Here is a 15,042-nt window from a genome sequence, read left to right as displayed (position 1 = left end):
TCTCTCATTTTAAGACGGTGACCTCCCTGAAAAAAATTCGATAATTTAGTGACCATTTTTAACAATTTGGAATTAAGTACCCTTTCTGTAATATTGGAATAACTCAGTGACTTAGGGAGTTAAATATCCGACAATCACCATAATAAAAGGTTCAAAAAAACTAATAAAATCTCTAAACAATTTTATCTTCAATCTTGTAAGTTCTTAATCTATCTCCGATTCTTAATTCGTATGTATATTGAAATTGATGTGTCTCATCGATAAATATACCAATAACAACAAAAAAGATGGAAAGGAGTCAGATATTTATTTCATTCTATGTAAATAAAGCAATAAAAAAGAAATGGCTTATTAAAAATTCTTGGCAGCTAGGGTTTTTTATTTGACAGAAAAAAGGGGAGAGAATCTTCTGACTTATTAAAAATTCTTTTAACCAGTGTTTTAAAAACCGGATCAGACCGGCCAATCAAACCGGTTAAACCGGAAACTGGTAGGTGGTCCGGTATAAAACAGCCAAAAATTTGGATTTTTTGGTTGAGCCGGATAGAATCGGGTCGAACCGGATTAAATCGATAAAAAATCAGATGTTGAACTGGTAAACCAGAGGTTGAACCGGTAAAAACCGGTTTGAATTTTTTTATATTTTTTAAAATTTATTAAACCAGTTTAACCAGTCATTGAACTGGTTCAACCGAAAACCGGTGGTCTCACCGGTTCGGTTTTTAAAACGCTGATTTAAACCGTCCAAATAGTGAATAATGTGAAACATTAAGTAGAGAAGAAGAGTGAACAGTACTTCCTGAAAGCAAAGGAACTATAACATCAATAATAATAGTCTAGTGGTTTTCAAGTTTGGAGAAGCTTAGTGATATATTGGCTAAAAACTAACGAGTGTCCACCGACCTCCGGTTTGTCCATTCAGAGGAATTTATATCACATTATTTTCCAATGCTTTAGTCATTTTCTTCCAAATTTCAACATCTATGCATAGCTTCATTCAACTCATATCATCGTCTTATATTTTGGACCACTATTTACTTATGCACAAACCCAACTTGCTCACGTAATTGGAATACTACCTTTTATCTATAGTTTTATTGTTTTGAATTTTTTGTAATCCATAATACTCTTAATTATAAAGTATTAGAAAAAACATTTACTGTTGTTTTTTTAAATTATTTAATAAATCATTTACTCCAAATCCGCCACCGCCTTCCTCGGGCAGACCCTCGTCTTCCATGGAAGACGGGCGTCGGAGACTACAATCCGAAAAAGGCGGCGGCAAATTCGAAGTTGATTGTTTAAAAAGATCAATACAATTAATGTGTGTTAAACAATTGAATTATTATGTTTTGTATTTGTAGAGAAAAAGAGCTTTTTATATTAATAACATCAAAAACAATTTAAAATATATATTAAATATAAAGAATCTATTTTGTATGTTATACAAGTGAAAAGAGTAAAAATTGATGTTTTAGGATACAATTGAAAGTTGAACATACAAAATAGGGTATAATTAGCCGTTTTATAACGTCGAGGTACATATAATCGAAAAAAATGATTCTCAATAATTAGGCCCTTTTTTAGGAAGATCCTTTTCCTCTTTGTGGAGGAAGTATATAGTCAATGGTCAATGACATAATTGCATTGCAAGAATAGATATAATCCAATAATTATGGCTTTATTACCAAAACCCACTTGTTTTATCTGTTCATTAAAGATATTTACTTAAAGATCACCAAATGACCCACATGTAAATTCATAAATAATTCACTTAGATACATTAATATTACGAGAACTAAAGAGAATTTATGTTCACATTGACATATTAGTATCTCAAGCTATATTAGTATCTCTGTCTGAAATTATAAGAACAATTTTAAAATGTCGATTTTTTCTCCGTTATCGATCTAAGAAATCGACAATCCTTAAAGAACGGTTAATACTATTTAGTCCTGAGATGCTACCAACTAATTTGTAATATTTGAGCTTGTGGTTGATTGATTAAATTACAGTATGTAACAGAATGAAGTTTCCACACTTTGCCCTCAATCACTGATCATATAATGTACACAAATTACATCTAATTTATACATACAATCCCAAATTTGAATTCGAAAACTCCGAAACTCAATCCTCATCTACTAAAAAATCTGGCTCTTCAGGCTTCTGCAATGAACTTGCACTGCTCAAATTCGAACCAGAATGTTTCATACGACTCTTTCTAGAACTAGCAAAACCCGATCCTGCAGAATTTGGGTCCATAGAGTCTTCTTTAACTCTGAGTTCAGCCGCTTCCCTTCTTTTCTTATACCGCCGCCACGCTGCTTGTATAAAACACGCGGCCCAAGTCCGCCACTGATGCGAGTAGAATCGGAACTTTTGTCGGAGTTGTTTGCTATGCAATCTTCGAAATTGCGATGCTACAAATTTTAAGTCCTCTGCTCGAAGAGCAAATGCCTCAACTTCGGAAATAGTCTTGACCGTGCGAGTGGACGATGGGAGGATGACGCTTGGTCGAGGATCTAGCGCCCATGTCAGCAACTCCTCGCCGCAGAAATCACCGGGACCAATGCGGCAAGAGTTGAAGAATCCGGTACGACCGCCGTTAGTTGTGTAAGAATCGAGGTGACCACGGATTATGAAGAGCATTTCATTGACTAGGTCACCTTCGCGTACAAGAACTGTGCCTTGTGTGGATAATGCAGGTTTTAGCCTCTCGCATATCGCATCTAATGTTCTTTCGTCCATTTGATCAAATAATGGAACCTGTGAGTTAGAAGAGAGATTACAAAGTTTAATCATATGGCAGACTGGTGTTAGCATAAACTTCTAGACAATTTTTAACTTAAATTTGAACTTTCAACAATGTAGCACGAAAATGAAAACACACAATGAGAATGGAATAATATTTGATAGCTTACTCGTCGAACTAGATCGAGACAGAGATGTCGCTTGATGTCTCGTCGGAGATCGAGAGGAAGACCTTTGAGAAGAGCTTCTTCATCAACTCCTCTAGTGGCAACCCATTTGTATTGATCATATTTTCGAACAGACTGTCTTAGCTCCGGCGGAAGCTGTCTGTGATGCATCCATTGTTCTGTGTCAGTTCTTCTTATTCTCCATTCTTCTAACCGAACTGTTGTTGATTGTAAGTATCTCTGCAAGTACACATATGGTTAAGACATGTTTTTCATATTTTGCTTCTTGAAATAAAATCAAGAACAAATGGTAATGCACTGGCTAAAATCAAGAACAAATGGTAATGAATAAGAAAGCTTACTTGCATATTCCCAATGAGCAATGCAAACAGAACCAGGCCTAGCGTCGCAATAACAATGGCAAAAGCTATTTCACCTACATAAGTAGTAGTCGAAAGATTTTGTCCTAATGAGCTGAAAAAATGGACAATTTCATTATTAGCCTAAAAAATTATACTACGAACCAACCACTTATTATAAAATGCCATACATTACATTACCTTAGATTTTTTAATCCCCACCAAAGGCAATAAAAGTACTTATTAAAAAACGTTGAAGTTGTGACGCCAAAAATAAGAGCGTCGCCAAATATACCGAACTGGTAGAACTCAGCAGAAGGATGACATAAATGTGTAACATTGCTTGATTTGAACCAGGATTCCCTTAGAGGGCTATACATTTCGCGACAATCAAAATAGTCGTAACGACAAGATGGGTTCTCGAGTTTGCATACATTTCTCCAACATGCTTCTTGCCTTTCAATTGAAAGGAGATACCAGCAAGCTCCTAAAACCTTCAAATAAAATATTAACAATAAAAATTATTACTGTCGGTCCGATTCCCTTAATATGGTTTGATTTTTAGTTTACAAAACTGAAAAACCAAACCATATATATACATAATAAGTTTCTTAAATATAATATTATTTTATTATGATCAAAATGTTAATAATGCACAATATATTATGGAGATGTAAAAAAATTCAGGCTTTCATCCTTTTAACGGTTTAAACACGTTATTTCATAATCCAACATCGCACAATACAATTTATACTTCTTGACATTTCTTATATAAAACTATTATATTCACCAAATGACATTATCTTTTGCAATTCTAATAAATAAAATGACAACGGAGGCGTGGGATATATAAAATGTTAAGAAATAAAAAGTTAAATAATGAGATGCTAAATTTTTAAAAAGCATGCTATATTAATTCAGATAATCCTATATTATATTTTTGTCTGACATTTAATTTTAAATTTCAATATTTCTTAATTTTTTAAAAGAGAAAAAGATTAAAAAGAAAACTTTTATATATTTGGATAAAACCGACTACCAAACTGAAATCTACACTTTTAATCTGACTGCGATTTTTATTTTATTTTATTTATTTATGCAAAAACTGTTAAATTTTACTTACATGGCTTGCCAGCATATAGAGCATGAGGTTGTAAGCAGCTCCGGCCCAAGCTGTTTCGGTGACAACACCATTGGCTTTGGTGATTCTCGATGAAAGTGGAAGGATCAGAAGTAGTCTCGGCAGATATTGAAAGATGATGATGAACCGAAGAACATTTTTAGTGTTTGCCATTGTTGAACCCCCAAGATTTGGTATAATTAACCAAATCAAAACCTGAAAATACATTTAGTCATTTCCATGTCTTGTAAAAGTCTATGAAAATTAAAATACTGAAACGAAAAACATTAAAACGAACAATTTTTAGGGGAGCGTTTGTGGGAGGAAATGAACCCACGGCCTTGACAGTTTTTGTTCAGCGCTTATACCATTTGAGTTATAGCTCGTTGGTATATATAATTCAATTTTATCTAATTCTGTTTAATTTTAACAAATTTGCGTGCAATTTATGCACATATATACCTGAGGAAGAGGCAAAGCAGCAACAATGTCAATCCAGAACTGCCTCCGTAAGTACTTCAACGCAATCTTTCTCGAATCAATAACAAGCTCACCTCTCCCGAAAACTCGGGAAGACGGGGCAACATAAGCCGTACGAAACCGAATCAAAATTTGAACCATATAGAAAACATCAGCCACAGACCGAACGATCGTCAGAAAAATCTCAAGTGGAATTCCAATATCAATGCAAGAGTTATTTTTCGAAACTATCGGTAAGTAAAAAAATAAAGGATCGACGAACAACGAAATTAAGCAAGCTACTAAAAAGATCTTCGTCCATCGGTAAATTGCCGGTCCGCGAGGATCTAATATCTTGTTCTTCACTCTCTCGTAATCTTCTGAGAAAACTCTGGACAATACTTTGGATTTTAGTGATCTTTCTGGTTTTATGAAATTTTTGTTATCGGAGTTTTTAGAACTTGATTCTGGTATTTGTGTGCCGTCGATTTTATATATGAGCTTAAATGCACCATCTTCATTGCTTGTTTGTTGCTTCTTGGATAATTCAAGATCATCTTTAAACCTGGAAATTTTGTATGTAAAGCTCAAATTTAGTTCAAACAATAATTTATTCTATATTTCTTATAAAATGAAATATTAGGGTAAGCAAATGATCGGTTGAGCTGAATTAACCGTTTAATCGATCTATTTTATTTTAGTTAAAAAAATGAGATTTTCTTTCTTTATTTTTTAGCAACAGGAGATATGAAATATTATGGTTTAAGAGTTTTGATCATATTTTTATTTACATTTAATTATCGTTATTTTTGTCAGTTTAGCTAAATTATTTGACTAATTTTGGTCTGTTTGTTTGGTTAAAACTGATAACTCGGTCAGTTCGATGAAATATCAATTTATTTGGTTTATCAATTCAATTCTGGTTAAATCAGTCGGTTTTTAGTAGAGTCGATCGTTTTCTCACCCCTAGTATATAGATTCTTAAATTATTAATATTTACAACTGAAATTAATATTGATTTTTAAGAAAAAGGCAAAATAAATTTATTTACTCACAATTTTAGGCTGCTAGCCAAATATGCCATGATTTTTAAATTTTGTCAGTTTGGTCCAATAAAATTTTGATCTCCGTCAAATATACACACGCCTCGTTTGAAATTGACTTGTGCGACATTGTATATATCAAGTAGGATAAATTTTATACACATAAATGTATAACAATATGTCATGTCAGCTTCATACGACTTGTGGATATATATATATATATATATATATGGTAAAAAAACTGAAGAGATGATGAACCAAACTGGCAAAATTTAACAAGTATAATATAATTGGCAAATACGGTAAAATCCTTAGTAGATAAATTCATTTTGCCAAAAAACAATTAACTTCATTGACATACTTACTAACTAATATGTGGGATAATGTATGAATCAAGATTTAATAACTAATCTTATAAACCCATAATAAAGATTAAAATAACTAACAAATTGCTAACCTGACAGATCTTGAATCTGCATAACCCATTGATGAGTTCATAAAACTGTGGCTTCAATTACAGAATTTTATCTGTTATACAATAACAACAGTAAATGTAATAAATACATTTTAGGGCAAACAGCAATATATAAGTAGGAAAAATCAGATGAATGTGAAATTGACTAGCTATAAGCTCAAAGCCACAAGAGCAGAAAAGGGCCACTGTATCTAGTTTGTTTAACCAGGTTTCATGTGAATATAAAAGTTGCAAGAAAATTAAAAAATAAATGAAGTTTGACATAAATTATGAAAGCTGGCTTTAAAGGGGTATCCCCTGTTTTCTGGGGAGAAAGTAGAAGTCAAACATGTGACTAAATTAAATTTCTTAGTGACATACAAATCTTTAATCCCCTAAATTTGAGGTCGGTTATAAAAAAAAACTCATTTTGTCTACTTAAATTCAATGTTGGTTGAACCAGAAACATATGAGAAATAAAAATTATAAAATGTTGTCATTTTCCGGACACAAGATGAAAGTGAACGGTTAATTTTGAGTTACAGTCCCTCAACTTTCATCTTGTATTCATCATAGCTTCTAAATTTAATTTGCATTGTATTTTCGCTTAACATTGGTATCATTGTTATCTACGAATATTACTTCGGTTTTGTTTATTTTTTGAAAATTTTAATAATGTGATTGTCAGCTAAAGTTCTATAAATACGATTTTATTAAAATATTATCCGTCTAAATATGATTCTAACTAGTTGTCACGTCAATAAGATATAACCAAAATAAAAGTTGAGCGATGTTAAAGATAATTTACTAATATATATTATAAACATTGATAAAGACTAAATATTATGAATTAAATTTTCAAAAGAATAATAAATAAAAAAGACGATAATAGCGATTGACTCGTAAAACTGCTTGAAAGCAATATCGCACTCATGAAAGCAAATTGTATGACAAATCATTGATGGTCTTAGATTGAGAAGACAAATATGAATTCAACACAATCATTATTAACATTGACAGTATGAACTAATGAGCTATATATGTTAAATGGTATAATAAGTGCTTCACAGCAAAATGCTGGAAAACGCTCCTTCCTTCTCAATTATTAAAAGAACCATTCACACAATAAAAATAATAAAATTTGAAATTAGCGAGTCCGGTGACTATAGGACGGGGGAAATGAAAGGATGAAAGAGGAAAAGCGATGCTATGAAAGATGAAAACACAGCTAGACAATTAGTGACGGGTGTTCCGACGGACTGCCGGAACATCGCGTCACACTAGTTCCGCCCTTGATCACAAGATTTGAAAGAAGAAATTAACAAGCAGAAAGAGAGTCGAAGAGAGACTTACAAACATATTTCACAGCATTCCTTCCTCATAGTTCCATTCTTGATTACTTAGCTGCTTCTTTTTTCTCAAGAGAGTAGAAAGAACATTGAAGAAACTCGAAATGGAAACTTGGCTAAATGGGAATTAACCAAGAATGAACAGTTTCCATAATGATTGGAGTGAAGACTTTCTTTTTCTTGGTATTCTCGTAATAGAATGACGGTTATATCATATATGTAGTTAACAGAAATACATAAAACAGGTACAAGTATGGTACAGCAAGGTAGTTAGATTTGAGAAATCTTAATAAAACTGGGTAAATTGGAAAAGACAATGAGAACGACAAACAGACATTAACATATGACAGTTTGTCCAATATATTAGTATGTGATGATGAGAATTCTTTCTTTGTTTTTCTCGTCTCCAAACTATTATGAAAAGATCATTATTTGTGCAATCATTTGAAAACTTAAATAATTTGATGTGCATTAAAATAGTTATAATAATATATATGTATATGATAATATAACTTAAACACCTAATCATTCAAAATTATGCAATCTTTTATGATAACATAAATTAAAGGCCCAATTTTCGTTTTTAATTATATTCATTTATTCAACTTAAATTCTTTTTACTCTGAAAATATATTTAAATATGGGTTTCATATTTGACAATTAGTCTAAATAAGTCTTTATTATATTAAAAAATATTTAAAATTGTGACTATGCATTAAATATAAAAGATGTTTTAATCTATTTCAGATGAAAAAAGTTCAATTGAAATTGAAATTTAAAATAAAATAAAATAAAATTGATGATTTAAATATTTGAAAGTTAAATGAAAAAATTGGAAAAAATGGAGTAGTTTTGACATTAAACATAAACTAAAATAATAACTAGTGTATGAATTAAAATCAAAAATAAAGAGAAGTTGACTTGGTTAGGTACGATTACCTATGGGATCTTGACACATGCGGATGCTCTGCCAGTGGTGTGCAATAACCTATGACTATGCGAGAAATTTTTAGGCAGACTCAGTCCACCACGTTATCCGTGGACTAAGCCTATTATATAATGACACGTCATTAAAATGATGGCAATCTTATAAATTCGTTCATTACTTATTTACACATTTGAATAGTAATATTACAAAATTGCCATCATTTTAATGACGTGTCATTATGTGATAGACTTAGTCCACGGATGATGTGGTACACTGAGTTTATCTAAGAATTTCTCTGACTATGCAATCTACTCAAACTTTAAAAATAATAAAGATAAAAAAAGAGTAATGCTCTTCAACCGACTGTTATATTTTTTTTATTGTATAGCCTGATGTGATAATAAAAATGGAATAGACTAAATTTTTTTATATATTTTGGAAGAAAATTGAACAAATAAAATCTTATTATGTCGGACGGTATAATAAAATAAATAAATTAAATAGCAATTTTTTAAGAAAGCTTAAAAAAATCATCATACTAACTCGTAAGTCGTAAGTAGGGAATTATGGATTAAACCATAAGTTGTTTATTTCGGCCAACTTCAATTATAAGATTTAGTAAATTTGATAAGCTCGATCAGTTCTATTAATAAAAAAAATTGATTCGGTTATATAGTTATATGGTTAAAAAAATTAAAATTCTAGTTAATTGATTAACCAAATATTTTATCTATACTTTTAATATATGTTTCATATTTTTTTTCAATTTAATCGAATTAACTGATTGATTTAATAAGTTCTTTTTATATTTTTAAAAAAATTAAGTAATCTGATTAAATCAATTTTGATTGAAATTACTAAATCAATATCTAATTAAGATTTAATAAGTTCTTAACTGAGTCGATTGTTTTTGCTCACTCCAACTCATAAGGATAAATTACATAAACATGAAAATATTTCTATTCAGAATTCTTATTAACTTAAATTTTACACTTACATAAATTTATCTTAAAATTTAAAAGTAAGTATTTTAGAAAACTATGATTGATGGAAATCCAAGTCATTTCACTATTCACTTAAATGAACATGTAAATATAAAATACTATATTGAGAAATATGAAATATTATAAATGCAAATTGTAATTTGGAAGAGACAGAAGTCCCTACTTCCAACTCTTGGAATTAAATGAGATGTAGAGGGAAGACAATGAAGTGAGTTACAGGATACAGAGACTATTTGGTGTATTTTTCATACACTATCTTCATGTGGTATGTCTATGACGGTGCCATTAATTCACAACTCTATTTCCAACTCACTTATATATTTATTTTTCAATTTCTTTATTTTATTACGACGAGTCCTGCTGTTTTAGTAAAAAAAAAAATACTAATATGGAACTTTGTATTTTGATTTATTACAAAAATACTATTATGATGAAAACAATTATTAATTTTTCATAAAGTTTTATAAAAAAATATTATGGATTAAAACTCTATTTAACTCTAAAATATATATAGCAAACGCCAAGATAGCTAAGTTGGCAAAAAAATAGAGTGTAAATTAGGGCAAAAATTAGGTTATCGATTCGAATTTCATCCTTATAATGAATTTGCATGATAATACTTTCGAGTTGGTTTTATAGTCCGTATTAAAGTGAAAAGTTTTGGGGTGGGCTGTTAAGCTAATTTCTCAAAATTTAGTTCACATCGTCCGAAAGACTCGTAGAGATATTCTTCATTACTAAAAAAACACTATAGGTAGCAGATATAGCTATTTTGAAAATATAGAATCACCATTATTGTAAATTTAAGTCTATATGTAATACCTAGATGGCTAGATCAAATGATTCATCTCCTAAAACTTTACAATTGCCTCCTAAACTTGGTTATGTTCAATTCATCCCAACTTTTCTAGCCTAATTAGTCCGAAAACTGGTCAAATTGGCCAATATATGCTATCACAATTTCTTGTCTAACCCTTAAACTTGTAAATCATAGTCAAATTACTCCGTTTTGATTTGTTTTACAAAATTTATACTATCTACAATTACTATAACCAAAAGTTATATAAATTGATATTTATTATTTATTCATTAAAAAAATTTAGGATTTCAAAAAGCACACTTTCCATTCTAAATTAATAAGGCGATACAATTTCTTAAGGATAATGATCTCTAAATTATTTATATAAGATACCTTTTTAATATGGAGATTATATATATATAGAATAGGCCAAATAACCAAAAAAGGACCAAACCTTCGAAAAAAGTTTTACAAAAGTCAAAAAAATTTAATTTTATCAAATTTGTTCTAAAACGCATGATTTCATTTCAATTTTATCCATTGGCACACACTTTTGCTGACGTGGCGCTGATGTGGCGTGCCACACAATTTGCCACCGTGGCAATTATTAGGTTAAAGTGCAAATAAATTTTTAATGTTTAAAAAACTTACCAATTTTATACTTATAAATTTTTAGCACATTTCACCAACTACTTAGTTTAAATATCAATAATTAAATAATATTTAAAATTAAAATAAATTAAAACTAAATCAAACCACTCAACCGGAAACAACACCCACCGCCACCACCTTTTCCCAGCCACTGCCACTTATCCATCGCCGGAAAAAAAAATCGTTCAAAAATTAAATAAATAATTACTTATTTTTTTAATTATTTTTTCTAATCGGAGAAGACAAATGATCCACTTGTTCGTCTTCTCCATAAAAAAATGAATAAATATTTATTTAATTTGTTAAGATTTAAAAATAATTATTTATTTAACTTTTGAACAAACTGATTTTTAAATGTAAAATTAATTTTTTTAACAATTTTGAATATTTTTTAACATTTGAAAAAAAAAAAGTATAAGTTGGAATGATTTAAAGTGTAAGGGTGTAAATATTTTTTTTTTAAATTAACTTAAATGCACTTTTAACCTACTATTTATCATGATGGATATGTGTGGCATGACACATCAGCACCACATAGGCCCACATAAGTAAAATTTTGTGCTAAATAAAAGTTGGACAAAATTGAAACGAAAACATACATTTCAAGACAAATTGAAAAGTTTAAATTTTTGTAAAATTTTCATAAAAGATTTGACCTTTTTTGGTTAATTAGCCTAAAATATATAACAAAGCAAGAAGAAAATATAGGTAAAAGAACAATAGAGAGGATGGATCAAAATTTGGGCTCCAGTTAAAGTATTCTAGCAAAATTGTACAGGTCACTCGTATTCAAAAAACGAGCAAATGAACATTTTACTATTTTCCCGAAGCTATTATTAATTTATTTGCTAGTCTTGTGAGACTGAAGCAGATTCTGTCAGACATGATCTCATAACTATTGCAAGCTTCGAGCATGCGTCTAGACAAAGCTGCATTGCCTGTGTTTGCAAAACCAAAACCAGAATAGTTAGGACGCAAAGTTTTATATACCTTAAGTTGCTCAACTAATGCATAACATGAGGCGACTAGTTTGAAAGATGTCCGGTAAAACAAGTTGCATACCTCGTTCACTTTAGCAGCAGACCATTCTCCGGTAACTGTGAGCTGTGTGACCTCGTAACGAGAAGGCATACAAGTAATCATTAGGCTTCCATCCTGATTCCTTTCTTCTTGGAAAACTGGATCAATTACCAGATTCTTACCGAGACAAGACTGTGCATGACAAAAGAGCCACGATAAAGAAAAAAATCACAATAACGAACACGAATTTTCGCACAGCAAAATTATGGCAATAGAGAATGATGTTTGAGTTGTTGACTGAGTACATGATAATACTAGTTCGATTTTGCACCACATGGTTACGATAATAAAGCTCGATGTTTTCGTGTTGACTAATTATGTTAAGTTTGAGCAATAAAAAATTTAGATGCCTCAGAAGCTATTAGGTTTCTTTTCAATTAAAGGACACTTATTTAAAGGATAATCAGATTAACACTTAAGTATTGAACTAAATAGATCAAACGACAGTGCATAAGCATATAATGATGCGTCATGCTTGGTCACAAACAGAAGAGTCAGAAAATGAGAAGTCTATGTAAGAGGCTTACCACTGAAACTCCAGCAACGAGATCATACATCATAATTCCCGCATCAGCTAGGGCAAGGCTAGCACAAGATATTACAACAGAGAGATCACCTACAATTAGAAAAGAAGAGTTCAAAGTTAACAGTCAATTTTCTCAACCTCAAATTAAATTATGTTCAGAAACATCAAAGTCAATAAGAGGAGATTGTTCCATGAAACACTTGTTAGATACCGACAAAAGAAAACATGAACATACTACACATTCTTTTGGGCTTAAACACAAAACAATGTCAGAGCGTAATATCAGATTAATGTGTTAACAGTCACATCAGATAGGTATATGTGCTAATTTGCAGACTAAAAACCATCATTACTCATTGCAACGAGAACTCCATAACTCCCTAAGCTCAAATAGGTTCCACTTAAATTGTTAAATTGAAACCATTACTTACTGCCACCAGATTCCAACACCAATGCAAAAACATCTACAGTTGTTTTGGGGAAAGATTCCAACATTATTGCCCCTTCCAAAGCTTTATGAAGCATCGAGGAAAATTCTTTGTGGTCAGATCCCTATCCGGAAAAAAAGAGTTACAAATTAGACATAGATAAATGAATTCAAATTTAAACAAGAGAACCATCGATAGTCCAAATGCATTTATCTCGTTTACCTGCCCACGAACTGAAGTAGAAAAAGTTGTATAGCTCACATTACAATTTAATCGGCCCACATCACTATACATCATTGCTTTCTTGCTTTCTCTGGGCCCAAATCTGAACCATGAAAGATGAGTTGAACACGAAACGTACTTATATTACATTAGAGCTGAAAGATTTGAGTACAGAACAGGTGTTTAAACCTATCTCATCCACTTCCATCCATCAACAAGTTAAAAAAGCTAACGAAAATTATAAACGAAAAACGACTCTGCATATTATTGACAAGCTGATAATGACATGCTTAAGGGAAAAGATTACACACACGGACACAATAACTTTTGTATTTCCAAACTCGGCATAAGCTGATCCAGCAGCAGCATTGACAGCACCAGTCCTGAAAACTGCAAGTCAAAAACCAATTCATGACCTTTGAAGTAAAACAAACTAAAAAAGCACATAACAACTCACATTTTAGTATGCATGTAAACCCCAGCAACATTATAGCAAAAATGTGCATTCATCTCAACATTTATTTGAATTAGCAACCAATTTAAGCACTTTTTACTATCAATCTAAGTAGCACAGACACTTCATTCAATCAACGTTTTCCATTTCGGAAATGTATCCGGAAACTTGGCGTTTCGAACATAAAATTTCATTTTTAACATAGAAACCTTAAAATAACAGCGCTTCGCCCCGTCGGTGTTCAAGTGTCCTGTTCTCTTGTATGCGTGTCCGTGCTACATAGCCAGTCATTGCATACGAAAACAGATATAGGGCTGAATTACAGCAGTAATTAGAAAAAGAGCTATACTTTTTGGTAAGAAAATGCTTCAAATTAAAACATATTTCAATGCTTTAGAAACCCGCCCAAGAGAGACTGATAATTTATATATAATTTATTCAATTTGAAATAAATATAAAGGAATAGTTAAGTGAATTAAACAAAATAAGGGAGAAAGGGAAGTGTATGTACAGGCGGGTCTGCAATCGTGGAAGCCGCGACCGTCGGGTCGGACCCAATCAACGTCGGAGTGTTTGAAAATAGGTGGGCGAGTTTTCCGGGTCGACGCTGGAGAGTAGGTCGTCGGAGCTGAGTTAAACTTTGAAGCCATTTGTTGTGTTTTTGTTTGAAGAGTTTAGAAGTCGACTGTTCCCTCTCTGTATGCTTGCACTTTTGAGTTTTGAGAGAACATTTAAAATGTTTTCTTCAACAAAAAACGTTGTTAATACAAGGTGAAACGCTGTCGTTCGTGGAGTAGCAAAATAAAGAAAACATCAATTAAGTCAAAATCTTCATATTTACCCGTAACTTTAGTCATATTTGTTGACTCGACAACCGGAATCAACAAAAAAAAAATTGTGTTAATTAAGGCATTAGTCAAATTAAAATATTTATTTGGATAAAAAAATACCGAATTTTTTCATCGGTGCTAAATTTACAAAAAAAAAAAAATGAAAGGTGGTAATTTAATTTGACACTTTTTAAATGACGTGAATAAAATGAAAAAACGTGTAAAGATGGTGATTTTATATGAAATTAACCCTATTTTCTAAAATTGTGCCATATTTGCCGTCACTTTTTTTACCTTTGCCAAATATACCCATACTCCATTAGATTCTGATATGGAGCGATGATAGACATTTATGTATATAAAATTAATCTTACATGGCGTATATAACATCTGCTCCAAATTGATTAAGAGTATA

General features: G+C 31.2%; 2 protein-coding genes across 3 annotated transcripts; both read right to left on the bottom strand.

Annotated features, from left to right (window-relative positions):
* Positions 1-1,961: 1,961 nt before the first annotated feature.
* Positions 1,962-7,816, bottom strand: LOC126666221 (protein CNGC15b). Of its 2 annotated transcripts, XM_050359226.2 has the most exons (8): positions 7,710-7,816; positions 6,360-6,430; positions 4,863-5,424; positions 4,404-4,616; positions 3,482-3,774; positions 3,284-3,395; positions 2,925-3,161; positions 1,962-2,769 (listed from the first exon to the last, which is right to left on the bottom strand). In XM_050359226.2, exons 2-8 carry the CDS (start codon positions 6,398-6,400, stop codon positions 2,131-2,133), a joined length of 2,097 nt encoding a protein of 698 aa, XP_050215183.1. In that variant the 5' UTR covers positions 6,401-6,430; positions 7,710-7,816; the 3' UTR covers positions 1,962-2,130. The 2 variants fall into 2 exon arrangements, with proteins under 2 accessions (XP_050215183.1, XP_055960291.1); XM_056104316.1 differs by lacking the exon at positions 7,710-7,816 and having other exon boundaries at positions 6,360-6,513.
* Positions 7,817-11,816: 4,000 nt separating this feature from the next.
* LOC126653875 (exosome complex component RRP41-like) lies at positions 11,817-14,557 on the bottom strand. The gene is made up of 7 exons (XM_050347868.2): positions 14,309-14,557; positions 13,655-13,733; positions 13,344-13,446; positions 13,125-13,245; positions 12,695-12,783; positions 12,150-12,299; positions 11,817-12,025 (listed from the first exon to the last, which is right to left on the bottom strand). Exons 1-7 carry the CDS (start codon positions 14,445-14,447, stop codon positions 11,936-11,938), a joined length of 771 nt encoding a protein of 256 aa, XP_050203825.1. The 5' UTR covers positions 14,448-14,557; the 3' UTR covers positions 11,817-11,935.
* Positions 14,558-15,042: the final 485 nt, after the last annotated feature.

Source organism: Mercurialis annua, linkage group LG1-X (assembly GCF_937616625.2).
Source record: "Mercurialis annua linkage group LG1-X, ddMerAnnu1.2, whole genome shotgun sequence".
Classification (NCBI taxonomy): Eukaryota; Viridiplantae; Streptophyta; class Magnoliopsida; order Malpighiales; family Euphorbiaceae; genus Mercurialis; species Mercurialis annua.
The sequence above is the reverse complement of the archived record's forward strand: the minus strand, read 5'-3'. Positions and strand labels throughout refer to the sequence as shown.

What these genes read in the sequence shown, in the direction of transcription:
- LOC126666221 (XM_050359226.2), bottom strand. Translation starts at nt 6,400, where the DNA reads ATGAACTCATCAATGGGTTATGCAGATTCAAGATCTGTCAG. An exon ending in CTGCTTTGCCTCTTCCTCAG is followed by an intron (nt 4,617 to 4,862) that starts GTATATATGTGC and finishes ATGTATTTTCAG; the next exon opens with GTTTTGATTTGGTTAATTAT. An exon ending in TGCTCATTGGGAATATGCAA is followed by an intron (nt 3,162 to 3,283) that starts GTAAGCTTTCTT and finishes GTGTACTTGCAG; the next exon opens with AGATACTTACAATCAACAAC.
- LOC126653875 (XM_050347868.2), bottom strand. Translation starts at nt 14,447, where the DNA reads ATGGCTTCAAAGTTTAACTCAGCTCCGACGACCTACTCTCCAGCGTCG. An exon ending in ACAAAAGTTATTGTGTCCGT is followed by an intron (nt 13,447 to 13,654) that starts GTGTGTAATCTT and finishes TTCATGGTTCAG; the next exon opens with ATTTGGGCCCAGAGAAAGCA. An exon ending in TCGTTGCTGGAGTTTCAGTG is followed by an intron (nt 12,300 to 12,694) that starts GTAAGCCTCTTA and finishes TGTCATGCACAG; the next exon opens with TCTTGTCTCGGTAAGAATCT.